Source organism: Calidris pugnax, unplaced genomic scaffold (assembly GCF_001431845.1).
Source record: "Calidris pugnax isolate Ruff unplaced genomic scaffold, ASM143184v1 scaffold125, whole genome shotgun sequence".
Classification (NCBI taxonomy): domain Eukaryota; kingdom Metazoa; phylum Chordata; class Aves; order Charadriiformes; family Scolopacidae; genus Calidris; species Calidris pugnax.
In genome coordinates, this window is record NW_015090906.1 from 4,557,889 (window position 1) to 4,570,879 (window position 12,991).

The following is a 12,991-nucleotide window of genomic DNA, read 5'->3' on the forward strand; positions in this document are numbered from 1 at the left end:
GGGTTTAATATTTTTCCTAGAACTTTTTTTTTTTTTTTTTTTTTTTTTTTTTTTTTTTTTTTTTTTTTTTAAAAAAAAAAAAAAAAAAAAAAAAAAAAGAAAAAAAACCAAAGGCAAACACAAAAACACAACCTCCCATTTCTGTAGTTTGGCCACTTCTGTGAAAAGAAAAGGATGGCCAAGGACTTTGGTCCGGTCCTCGCAGCAGCGCGCTGCAGGTATGGCTGCTGTGCTGAAATACCAGGTCTGCACTGAGATCTTCACCCACAGAGAGCACCTTCCAAAAGCTTCCACTAGCTTTTTAGCTGAGACACATGGAAATACAACCAAAAAACTGGAAGACAAGCAGGGTCAGATGACTTCAGAACCACCAGCATTTAAAAAATAGATATCTGAGTGACATCCCATTTTCCTCATAAATGTGTTTTAAGCCCAGGGTTGGTTGGGTTTGGGTTTTTTTTGTAAAGAGGGTCCATGTCGAACAGCTGGAAATAAATCCAGCGGCATTGCTTAGTGATGACTTGGCAAGTGAAGAGGAACTCCTCTCCAATCCACCCGAAAGGCACGGCCAAAATGCAGACAGATCAGCTGCCGGGCTGCCCAGGTAAATCACTTCTCTCCCCATAAATCCTTTAGAAAGTAAACGCAAAAAAAAAAAGAAAAAAACCAAAGGCAAACACAACCTCCCATTTCTGTAGTTTGGCCACTTCTGTGAAAAGAAAAGGATGGCCAAGGACTTTGGTCCGGTCCTCACAGCAGCACGCTGCAGGTATGGCTGCTGTGCTGAAATACCAGGTCTGCACTGAGATCTTCACCCACAGAGAGCACCTTCCAAAAGCTTCCACTAGCTTTTTAGCTGAGACGCATGGAAATACAACCAACTAACTGTTTTGTTTTTTTTTTTTCTCTGAAGACAAGCAGGGTCAGATGACTGCAGAACCATCGGCATTTAAAAAATAGATAACTGAGTGACATCCCAATTTTCCTCATAAACGTGTTTTAAGCCCATGGTTGGTTGGTTTTGTTTTGGGTTTTTTTTTGTTTTTTTTTTTACATGGAAATACAACCAAAAAACTGGAAGACAAGCAGGGTCAGATGACTTCAGAACCACCAGCATTTAAAAAATAGATATCTGAGTGACATCCCATTTTCCTCATAAATGTGTTTTAAGCCCAGGGTTGGTTGGGTTTGGGTTTTTTTTGTAAAGAGGGTCCATGTCGAACAGCTGGAAATAAATCCAGCGGCATTGCTTAGTGATGACTTGGCAAGTGAAGAGGAACTCCTCTCCAATCCACCCGAAAGGCACGGCCAAAATGCAGACAGATCAGCTGCCGGGCTGCCCAGGTAAATCACTTCTCTCCCCATAAATCCTTTAGAAAGTAAACGCCTGGTTCAGTTTGGAGGAAATTGCTGAGGTTGCAGGACTGGGAATGCTATTTGGGAATTTTTTTAAATTTTTTTAGTCCTCCACAGCCTGGTTCCAGCACCACGGGATGCATCTGGACCATCTGGACCACACGATCCATGGACTGCGTAACGTGGCAGCATCCCTGCTCCTCTCCGGGGTTTGCCCTACAGAATTGCTTCTCACATGGTGCTACACACACACACACACCACAGCCTGGTCCCAGCACCATGGGATGCATCTGGACCATCTGGACCGCACGCCCCGTGGACCGCGTAACGTGGCAGCATCCCTGCTCCTCTCTGGGGTTTGCCCTGCAGAATTGCTTCTCACATGGTGCTACACACACACACAAAAGGCCAAGGCACAAAGCCAAGCTCCTTAAATACGAGAAAGGAAGATCTTAACGATACCTAATGGAATTTTGGGATTAGCCTTTCATGCCGCCCCGGCGTGACACACCGAGAGCCCTCCCGGCAGAGGCAGAGACCAGCCCCGATAGGCGAGGAGACCCTCCAGGGGATTTCTCAGCCACCCCTTCAATCCACCCAGCCAGGCCAGAGACCTCACGGGAAAGGAATGCAGGGAGTGAGAGGCTGGTGGCAGAGCCATAAAAACGCGGCTTAATTATGGTCTGGGCGGGAGAGCTCCGCCTGCCCATCCCAGCTGCCCGCAGGTGGGACCAGGCGAGGAGTGATGTGGGGATGGAAGAGGTTCCCCATGGATGGAGAGAACCATCTGGGGGTGCAAGGGGCTCCCTGAGAACGAAGACAGAGGATTTGGGGATGCAAGGGGCTCTCCGAGGATGGAGAGAGCACTATAGGGATGCAAGGGGCTCCCTGGGGATGGAAACAGAATGATGTGGGGATGCGAGGAGCTCCCTGAGGATGGAGATGGGGTGGTGGGTTGGGGTACATTTTTCTCAGCAGAGATCTGGGAAGGGCAAAAAAAGTGAGAGGTGTCCAGAGAGCATGCGAAGCATGTGGGATTTCACTCCCCTACTAATAATAAAAAAGAAATTAAAAAAAAAAAATAATCCATCAGCTAAAGGAACCAAATTTAAGCCACAAGGAAGAGTTACAGCACTGATGCCCAGAAGGGCAGAGAAGAGCCACTCACCTGCCTGGCTCTCTCGCCAGAGCAGGCTCAATATACAAGAGGTGAGAAAACTACCCTAAAAGAGATTTAGTTTTATTTTTTTTATTATTTTTTTTAAATATTCCACATTCCTCGGGTTGGAGCTGCCCTCATGCTCACCCCCTTTGTGTGACCTGCATCCCCAGTGCCACGTTTCAAAAGCCCAGGCCACCTCCCACTCCAAGCACTGATTTTTGCAGGCTGGGGTACCAAGGCAGCTGTGCAACATATCCAGAAAAAAAATACTCTTTTCCTCTCTAATTCCTCTAATTTCCTCTCTTTTCCTCCTCACATCCTCAACCAACCTATGGTGCAAGTATTTTTTTTTTTTTCCTCGGAAAAAACAGCTACATATTAAACAAAGGGAAAGGGGAAGAAATAACACCTGAATAGAGAAACTCCTCCTTTCCCTACCTGCCAGAGGACAAAGGATCTCAAAGAGCAAAGCCAAGAGGATTTGGGGCCATTAAAATAATAGCTCTCTGAGAAGATGGGGACAATACCGGGTACTGTTCGTGTCCCTTTCACTCCAGGCAGCTGAGACAGTCCCAGACCTGGTGTAAACATGTCACCTCCAAAGGGAGCTGCAGGAGTTAAAACACCTGTATTTGAGGAATCTTCCCCCCCCCCCAAAAGGAAAGATCCAGGTTCCCCGTGGACTGTGAAAAAGCATCTGTTTGCAGAGCTGGGAAGCACTTCCCAAAACATTGGGGCATTGAGCACTTAGCAAGTTTTTATCAGGAACCTGAGCCAAACCCAGCTAAATCACAAAAGCCTCCGGGAAACTTTTGCATCGGGGAGGGGGGGGGGAAGGAAACAAAAACCACTGTTTTGCTCCCAGGGCTTGACAAAGACCTAATTCATCATTTCTTTTCACCACTGCAGGAAAGCCGTCAGGGATTCCAATGCATATTCATTACTCCTTATCAACACCTATCCAGGTGAGTCAAGGTCAGGGATGAGACTTTTGAAAGGCACCTAAATATCAGGGTATTTAGAAGCAGCTCATGGCTTGTGCCACCTTCTATCTGCTAGAAAGTCAGCGGCGATGCGCTCTCACGCTTCACCGAGTGGGTAGAAGGAAGAAAAAAAAAAAAAAAAAAAAAAAAAAAAAAAAAGGGGAAGGAAATTATCTTCTATAAAAGGTTAGATAAAATAGCCATCTCCCCACTTCAGTATTTTTAATGTCTCATTTGAAAAAGCGTTCCCACGCGTCCTCTGCAAGCCCAGGCCACATGTTTTGTGTTAAAAATCTTTCATTCCCTTTTTCCAGCTCCTTCCCTTTGCCATTCCCCGACACCTTCCCGGGTGCACCGAGCACGCCGTTTCTGCCCTGCACATCACACACACACACACGTGGAGCTGACATCACCCCAGCCCCAGTCTTAGGTGCTTTAAAATAGAAATTACATAGTAAGAAAAATCCATTTCCATTGTTGCACACCATGGTTGTAGTAAGGCAGGAGGGAGTTTATGTTACCTTACAGGTGTCCTTCAAGGAAGGAAAGCTCTCTAATTGGAGTAAACACCAGAATGGCAAGGACAGCTTTGGTGAAGGTTTACAAAGGATGTTGCCCATTCTTTGAGTCTCTTTTGAGAGAGAAGTGTTTCAGCCCCCCTTTCTGGGACTTGTGAGCTGTGGTTTTGCATGCACGTCGCCGCCGGATTTTCACATGCCTGCTGAATGAGAGGGATGAGAGAGAGGGGAAAGGCAGCGGCAACCCCTTCTCCTCCTCCTCTTCCTCTTCCTCCTCCTCCAGCAGCCCCCTCCCCTCCTGGCCCCAGCCAGCCGCCTGCGACGACTTGACTTTTCCCAGCCCCTACGTGAGAGACGTGCAGCTTGACAGCAATTTAATGGATCGCCCTCAAAAGGCAGCGCTCCCCATCCATCCCAGCCTCCCGTGGCCGAGGAAAGGGACAATCGGACTAATTATTTCACGCGCAGAGGGAGGAGAAGGCAAGGCGGGAGCTTGGCGAGGAAGGATGCTCCCAGGGATGCTCCCTCCTCCTCCTCCCCGCCGGGGACCACATCACCCTCTCCTCTCTCTCATACCTCCATCCCTACCCGGCTTTGTGGCTCTGCTCTTTGTTACTGCCGAGCAATTAATAGCCCCTCGAGTTTAAAATAGCCACCCTGGGTTTAAAAAAAAAAAAAACCACCCAAAAAACAAACTAAAAAAGCCCAATATGGTTCTTCCCACACAACACAGTGAGCAGTGCCCGGCGTGGCTTGTTCCCACCCACGAGAGAAAACAATTAGCAGCCACATTACAGTATTAATGAGCCCCTCGGTGCCCTAACGTATGAAAGGATGTTAGTTTTCTGCTCTGCCAAAGAGGGAAATCTCTCCTCTGAGAAACCAGGTGAATAAAGCGGCAAAAAAAAAAAAGCACAGGGAGGCTCCGCGTACCACAAGGGATTTCTTTCAAAGGTGCTTGAGGAAAAAAAAATTAAAAAATCAAATTAAACAGGTACAGCTGCAAAGCATTAAGCCAAAGGAGGCATTTTATCCTGGTAAAATGCTAAGCCCTGTGGCGACCCAGATGTTCAGCCTGTTGCTGAAAGCCATTTCCTCGGCAGCTTCTGCTGCGGGGCTGCCCTGGCCAAACACAGGCTGCATGTGCAAACATCTGCTCTAGGGTTCAGCCATCCCTCATGCCTGACCCATAGCCATGGGGCAACAACGTGGCAAATTAATTGATTTAATTTTTTATTATTTTAATTTTTTTTAATTTTTTTTTTAAGAGGGGGAACTTTCCAGCCAAGGGAAAAAATCAGTGTCCAAAGAGACTTGAAAAACGCCTGCTCAAAGAAAAAAAAAAAGCATCGGAAAGACTGATTCACCCAACTGCCCGAGCCACTTCCATCCTCTGCCAGGCTGCAAAGTGCCACCTCCTCCAACCCGGGCTCCCCGCAGCCCCAGATCTGCGGGTTCCTGCCCTGCCACGCTTTAATTGAAGAGTTAATGTGGGGTTGCACAACGGGCAGGTTGTCAGTTTAGCTGTCGGGTGAGTTAAAAGAGCTGCCTCTCGAGCTTTAGTATTGCGTTATGATTCATGGTTTGTTTTATAGTAACACCGGGATGACCCAAGCGCTTGGGTTTATAATTTAATTTTTTTTATTTATTTTTTTTTTTAAAGCGCAGAGGTTGGGTTTAAACACTCCAAATGCTCTCCCCCAGCTTTGGAAAGAAGGGAAAACCACTTCAGAAGTGCCAGCGTTAATTTTCGCCCTCCCCTCCACCTGCCTCCTGTCTCATCCCAGAGAGGGCGAAGTGGTAAAGTACAAACAGCTGATGGGGTGGGGTTTTTTGGGTGTTTTTCCCCCCCTTCCCCAAATCCATTGCCCTAATCCTACCTCCAAAAAAAAAAAAATAAAAAAATTAATAAACCTCAGAGCGAGGTGCCAGACACGCTGGAAATCCCAGCTGAGCTGGTACCCGGGTGCCAAGGTTAGCAACCTGCTCCCTTCCCCTTTTAATCCCAGGACTGGAGGCGGGGAGGGAAGGAGGGGAAATTGGGACACGCGTGTCTCCGCATCCCTCCGCTCCACGGGGGAGCAGCCGTGTGATGGTTACACCTTCCTCCAGCTCCCAAGGGCTGGAATTGAGTCACGGGATGGGATGCGGACACCCGGGGATGCTGCTGGAGGAGGAAAGGAGAAGAGGGGGAGGGATGCTGCGTGGATATGATGGGAAAGGAGAAGGAGGAGAAGGCGTTGCAAAGAGCAACCCCCCGGGGTGCGCAGGAGGAAAGAGGGGGGAGAGGGGGGTACTTCCCAGCCCATCCCATCCCACCGGGATGCTGCGGAGCCCGTACTCACAGCGGCGGGGCAGAGCCGGCCGGTTGTCATTGGGAAGCCAAATCTTCTGGATGCGGCTTTGCGTCAGCTCCATGGGCATTTTTAAAACAAAGGTCTTTTTGCGCTCCGCGGCCACCTTGGTGCGTGTGCGGGAGGGGGAAGGGAGGAGAAGGGAAAAGCAAAAAAAAAAAAAGAGGAAGGGGGGGCGGAAATTATAATAGCAATAAAAAAAAAGGCTTTTTGTTGCAGTCGTCGCTGGAAAAAATTATAATAGTAATAAAAAAAAGGCTTTTTGTTGCAGTCGTCGCTTTGAGGGGTGGTTTGAACAAGCGGCTGCGGCGCTTTCGGATGCGTTAAGGCTTTAGGGAGGAGGAGGAGGGGGAGGAGGACGAGGAAGGACGGGGGCTTCAGGGCACAAAAGCCGGCAGGAAGGGCGCAAAACCCCGCCGCTGCGCGCTCGGATGGAGCGAAGGGCGAGTCGGACCGCTAGTTTCGCTATTTAAAAAAAAAAAAAAATTAAAAAAAATATATTTCCCGTTTATTCCGGAAAAAATAAAAATAAAAGAGTTCAAAAATATCTCGACGTGAAGCAGCCGAGGAAAGGGCTGGTGCAGGGAAGCGGGGCGGCTGCTGCTGCTGTTCTTCCTCCTCCTCTCCCTCTCGCAATGAAGCCGGCGGCGGCGGAGGCCGCCTATTTGTAGCCCCGCAGGCCGGGGGGGCGCGGCCGCTGCGCCGCCGCGGAGGAGGAGGAGGAGGAGGAGGAGGATGAAGGGAAGGAGGAGGGCACTCGTCGGGGTTCGCCCGCGCTGCCTCCTGCCGCCGGCCCCCCCGCACTGCAGCGGGGACAAAGGATGCGCCGCTCCCCCCCGCCCCGTCGAGCCTTTGTTCTCCTTTTCGGGCTTGGGGGAGCAAAGAAGGGGGGGGACTGGCCAAGGGGGGTGTCCCCCCGGTTGGGGAGGGGGTCTAGGGGCGGTGGAAAGCCGGGGTCTATCGCTCCGGCACGTTCCTCACGTCGCACATGGTCCTCCCCCCCACCACCCCCCCGCCCGCCCCGACGGGGATGCTCCGGTTGCGGCTCCGCCTCCGCCCGCGGCTGCTCCGCCTCACTCCGCGGGCGCGCAAAAAAACGACTGGGAGGGTCTGGGACATCCTCCCCTGCATCCCTCCTCCTCCTCTTCCCTGCGCCTCTCCGTTCCTCCCAGAAAAAAAAAAAAAAAGGAAAAAAAAAAAAAAAAAAGGAAAAAAAAAAAAAGGAAAAAAAAAGCGGCTTCTGTGGGGGTGGGAAGCGGCGGCAGCGCTGGGGATGCTCCCCCAAAAGTTTTGCTTTTAAATAGGCACAGTCATATTATTTTATTATTTTATTATTTTCATGGTTTATGAATTTTATAATTTTTTCATTATTTTATGTTTTCCATTTTATTATTATTATTATTGATGATATTATTGATGATATTATCAATGATATTATCATTGATATTATTATTATTATTATCATTATTATCATTATTATTATTATTATCATCTGTATCAAAAGCAGCATGGCCAGCAGGTCGAGGGAGGTGATTCTGCCCCTCTGCCCTGCTCTGGTGAGACCCCACCTGGAGTACTACCTCCAGCTCTGGGGCCCCCAACATAAAAAGCACATGGACCTTTTGGTACAAGTCCAGAGGAGGCCAACGAAGATAACCAGAGGGCTGGAGCACTTCTCCTATGATGACAGGCTGAGAGAGTTGGGTGGTTCAGCCTGGAGAAGAGAAGGCTCCAGGTAGACCTTAGAGCCCCTTCCAGTATCTAAAGAGGCTACAGGAGAGATGGGGAGGGACTCTATCAAGGATTGTAGTGATAGGATGAGGGGTAATGGTTTTAAACTAAAAGAGGGGAGATTTAGATTAGTTATTTGGAATAAATTCTTTACTATAAGGGTGGTGAGGCACTGGAACAAGTTGCCCAGAGAAGCTGTGGCTGCCCCATCCCTGGAGGGGTTCAAGGCCAGGCTGGATGGGGCTTGGAGCAACCTGGTCTGGTGGGAGGTGTCCCTGCCCAGGGCAGGGAGGTGTGGAACTCGATGCTTTTTAAGGTCCCTCCCAACCCAAACCATTCTATGTTTTTATGATTCTATTATTATCGAGGTGTGAGCATCTGCTTTGATGAGGTTTAATAAAGCAAACTTTGCTTAAAAATTTAAACCCCAATAAATAGCATCTTGGATACTTAAAGTGTTCAGTGGCCCTTTTTTATTACATAGGGCATTTTCCTCCTGCAGAAGCAAAGGCTTATATTTTTATAGGGAAAAGAAAGAGAGAAAATATTTTTGGCTATCTCCTTACATGGAGCCAAGATGGATAGAGTAAAAAATGCACAATCCTTCCCTCTCCTACGCAGGAAAAAAATATTCACAGGCAAAAAAAAAAAAATAAAAAAAATTTAACTACTATGAGTGAGCTGGAAAAGATCCAGGGATCTGGGATGTGGAAAGGAAGACGGGGGAGAGCAGTGAGGGCTCCAGCTGGCAAAGGTGGGGATAGGGGTCAGACACAACAGTGCTCCTGGACCACCGTGCACAAAATCCATCCTTTGGAAAAGGCCAGGAGGGTTTTTTTTATTCAAAATCCTAGGCCTTTTCCCATGGAGGGCAATAAAAATTTGGTTTCCAGCTAACACACAAGTCAAAAGAAGGAAGAAAATTCACGTGATGTTACAGGATGAGGAGTTTGGGCATCCCCCTTCCTCCAGCAGCTCAGCTCTATGATGCGGCTCCTCAAAAATCACCACCCCCACAATCTCGAAAGGAGCCCAAAAGTGAAACCCCTGCCTGAATTAAAATCACAGTCACTTCAAATTAGATCCACCTAGTAATTCTTGGCTTTAAAACTCCTAAATAACTGGAGCAGAAAGCTTCGACTCCTAAATAAATGACCTGGTTTTCAAAGGCTGGAGCACCCCAGCTGCTCCCAGCGAGGTCAGCTGGAAGAAGCATCATTACTATTTATAAGGCACTTTCACTGCAGGGAGAGGGTGGCAGGCAGGACAGCACTAGGTGCACCCAGAGGGTTTATTTTCCTCTCTCGAGTGGTGCTGTGTGAAAGCACAGCTCCCTATAAATAGAGCCTGGGCTGGTAAATAAGCTGTTGCTCACAGCTGCTGTGAGGGGAACCCAGGGAGGTGCTTAGCTCAGCAATTTTTCGCAAAACCCAAGTCACCCACGGGGCCAAATGTTGTCAGTAAGAAGCACGTCGGGTTGCTGAGAGCCACCGCAGGCACAGCATGCCACGGGACAGGCAGTGATGCTGTCCTTCATCCTTTGCTTCTCAGGGTGAGAAAAAGTACAGAAGGAGGAATAAATCACCCACTGTTCTCCAGAGGTGCTGCCTTTACCTACCCCACCGTGGGGATTTATCATAGAATCACAGAATCATAGAATTCCATCCTTTGCTTCCCAGGGTGAGAAAAGGTGCAGAGGGAGGGATAAATCACCCAGTGTTCTCCAGAGGTGCTGCCTTCACCTACCCCACTGCGGGGATTTATCATAGAATCATAGAATCATAGAATTTCCCAGGCCGGAAGGGACCTCCAAAGGTCATCTAGTCCGACCTCCCCGCAGTCAGCAGGGACACCCCCAACTAGACCAGGTTGCCCAGGGCCTCGTCGAGCCTCTCCTTGAATATCTCCAGGGATGGGGCCTCAACCACCTCCCTGGGCAACCTGTTCCAGTGCTCCACCACCCTCACAGTGAAGAACCCTCTCCTCATCTCCAGTCTAAATCTGTTCCCCTCCAGCTTGAAGCCATTGCCCCTCGTCCTGTCACTGCAGCCCTTTCTAAACAGGTTCTCCCCAGCCTTCCTGTAGGCTCCCTTCAGGTACTGGAAGGCTGCTATTAGGTCTCCCCGGAGCGTCCTCTTCTCCAGGCTGAACAACCCCAGCTCCCTCAGCCTGTCCTCGTAGCAGAGGTGCTCCATCCCCCTGATCATCCTTGTGGCCCTCCTCTGGACTCTCTTCATCAGGTCCATGTCCTTCCTATATTGAGGGCTCCAGACCTGCACACAATACTCCAGGTGAGGTCTCACCAGAGCAGAGCAAAGTGGAAGAATTACCTCTCTGGACCTGCTGGTTTAATAAATGCAAAGGGACAAGGGTATAAATGTAATGCCAGGGCTCGAAATCTGAAAGTCCTGGTGGTAGATGGGGGGGGAAAAAATTACCTCAAGCAGCCAAGGGGTGGAGGTGGCAGGTGCAGAGGGGTGAGGGGGGAATGGGGAGTAATGCAAAAGAAGGGAGTCTGGCTGAAAAGGGCAAAAAAAAAACATCCCTTCTGTGAGAACGGGGCACCCGTCTCTTATGGCCTTCACAGGCTGCAAACTTTTCCGAAACACCAAAGCCAAAAAAAACCCCCTCAATTCCCTCTTTTATTTCTCACCGGACTGACCTAGCAACCCACCCCGAACGGTGGGATTAGGCCCTGGATACAGCCCAAAAGTCATAGTCCTGGAGTAAATTCCCCATCCCCTTTGGAAGAACCTACCAGTACCAAGGGACCAGCAGCCAGCCTCCCCTGGCACCCTTCCCCCAGCATCAAAATACAGGCAGAGATTGCTCTGGCGAGCCCCAACTCTGACTAAGCCGTGATTCATCCTCCTCTTTTTTTTTTCTTTTTCTTTTTTTTTTTTTTTTTTCCCCAACTCTAAAGGAAACTTGGAAGGAAAGGACAAGTCACGTTCACGCCTACGTTCAGTCCAACACGGAGCATCTCCTGAGGATGTGGCACGGAGGGGACAGGGTGCAACGTGACAGGATGCCCACTGGGATCCGAATCGTGGGGTCCAACCAGCAGCCAAATTTTAACCAGGTTAAAATTTGGAGAGGGTGGTGGGGAAGCTGTGCATACATCAACATAAAGATGCAGCCGTATGTGTGCCCGGTTAACAGCAGGGCAGCTTGACCCACCAGCAATTTCCAGCACGGCCTCAGTTTACCAGCCTGGGACACAAATAGTACAAATAGTTCCCCCAGCCCTGGGGGGAAGGTTGCAAAAGCTGCTCAAATTCTCGTTGGTGCATCAACAGGACCCTCTTGCAACAGAGAAAATTATTCCTCTGGGCTGACCAAGTGTATAAACACTTTATTTGGAAGTGCACTTCCAAATTGATACACTTATTTGGAAAAAAAAAAAAACAACAACAACAAAACAGCGAAACCAAACAACAAAATACTAAACTTTGCAGTTCGTGCCTCAAAAACAAAAACAAAACAAACAAAAAAAAAAACAAACAAAAACCAAACAAAAACCAAACAAAAACCAAACAATGGGATCTTGGAGAAGCCAAGAAATTTGTCTGCAATGTTTTAGGGGAATCAGAGGCTTTAAAAAATATGGGGGAGGAATCCCAGGGGTTCTTGCCCACTGCATGCTGCGCTGATTTTGCCCTGTGATGCTGCACTGATTTTGCCCTGTGATGCTGATGGCACTTACTCTGGGCTTTAAAAAATATCAGGGAGGAATCCCAGGGGTTCTCGCCCACTGGATGCTGCACTGATTTTGCCCTGTGATGCTGCACTGATTTTGCCCTGTGATGCTGATAGCACTTACTCTGCAGGGACTCGGGAGTTCGCCAAAGCTGCTGAGGGTCAGGCTGATGGTGGGGAGGGTTTTGCAAAAGCTGATAAACACATGTTTGGGTTTGGAGAGGCAGCTGGAGTTCACGGTCCTTTTGTGTCTGCACATTACAATCACCTCCCTCCCCCCCCTCGCCCCTCGCAGGTATTTCAATTGCAAGAATAAATAAACGAGGAGCAAAGTGCGGGCTGTACCTATATTATGGGGATATCGCCGCTCCCTTTTCTTGTCTCACCCTCTCCCTCATCCTGCCCAAGCTCTGCTGCCCCGGGGACCATGATGAGGTCCTGCCTTCAGCCCCCGTGACCCATTGGGGTTGTTTCTGCCATGGGAAAGAGTTTTTTTTCTCTCCTCTCCTCTTCATAAGATGGTTTTCTCTTCCTCATTTCTTGCCTTTCACCCGCCCTGCCCTCGCAATCACACGCTCCCTTTCCTCCTCCGTGATATCAAGTCTGCGGCATCAACCCAGCCAAAGAGGAACAGAAATGGGGCAAAATATTGTTTCTTCCCAATACTATTTCAAGGCAGGGTTTCCTGCAGTGATTCCGGGATGCTGCTGGGCAGGGGACACGCAGTCCCTTGCCCTGAAATCAGAGGAAAGGTCCCGATGGACACCTCACTGGGAGGACTGAACCCTGCCCAGGGTGCAGGATGAAGGCAAGGCGGGGAACCTTGCGTGCTTGGGGCATCCCCTCAAGCCACCCTTCAAACGCTGGAGAAACACACCCGTTCCTCTGCCCGGGGACAAGCTGTACAGTGTTTTGAGACTGTTACACGCTGTAACTGGACCTGATGTACTCAAGGAACACCTCCCTTCCCCGACTGTAAGTGAGTTGCTGACAACAGCCGAGCGCTGAAATACCAGCGGAGCAAACACCCGGGGCTGCCACACGCACGCCTCTGGGCATAGCTTTTCTTAAAAATAGCTCCAAGCAGGGAAGGGGGAAAATTCCCCCTTCGTTGAGTCCCCGGCGTTGAGAAACCAGTGCTGAGCCCGCCAGGGGGAAATCCCTGCTGAGGCACAGGGCATTGCTCAG

At 49.3% G+C, this 12,991-nt stretch overlaps 1 protein-coding gene across 2 annotated transcripts in view; it reads right to left on the bottom strand.

Moving 5' to 3' along the window:
• Nucleotides 1–12,991, bottom strand: part of PFKFB3 (6-phosphofructo-2-kinase/fructose-2,6-biphosphatase 3) — a 51,184-nt gene that overhangs the window by 16,592 nt on the left and 21,601 nt on the right. The window contains exon 1 of one of the 2 annotated variants that reach the window (XM_014949117.1): nucleotides 6,365–6,594. The exons of the other annotated variant lie outside the window; for it this stretch is intronic. Coding sequence (XP_014804603.1) covers nucleotides 6,365–6,443 — 79 coding nt within the window. The 5' untranslated portion in view covers nucleotides 6,444–6,594. Of the gene's footprint in view, nucleotides 1–6,364; nucleotides 6,595–12,991 lie in introns of those variants that run through there. 2 annotated transcript variants of the gene reach the window in all.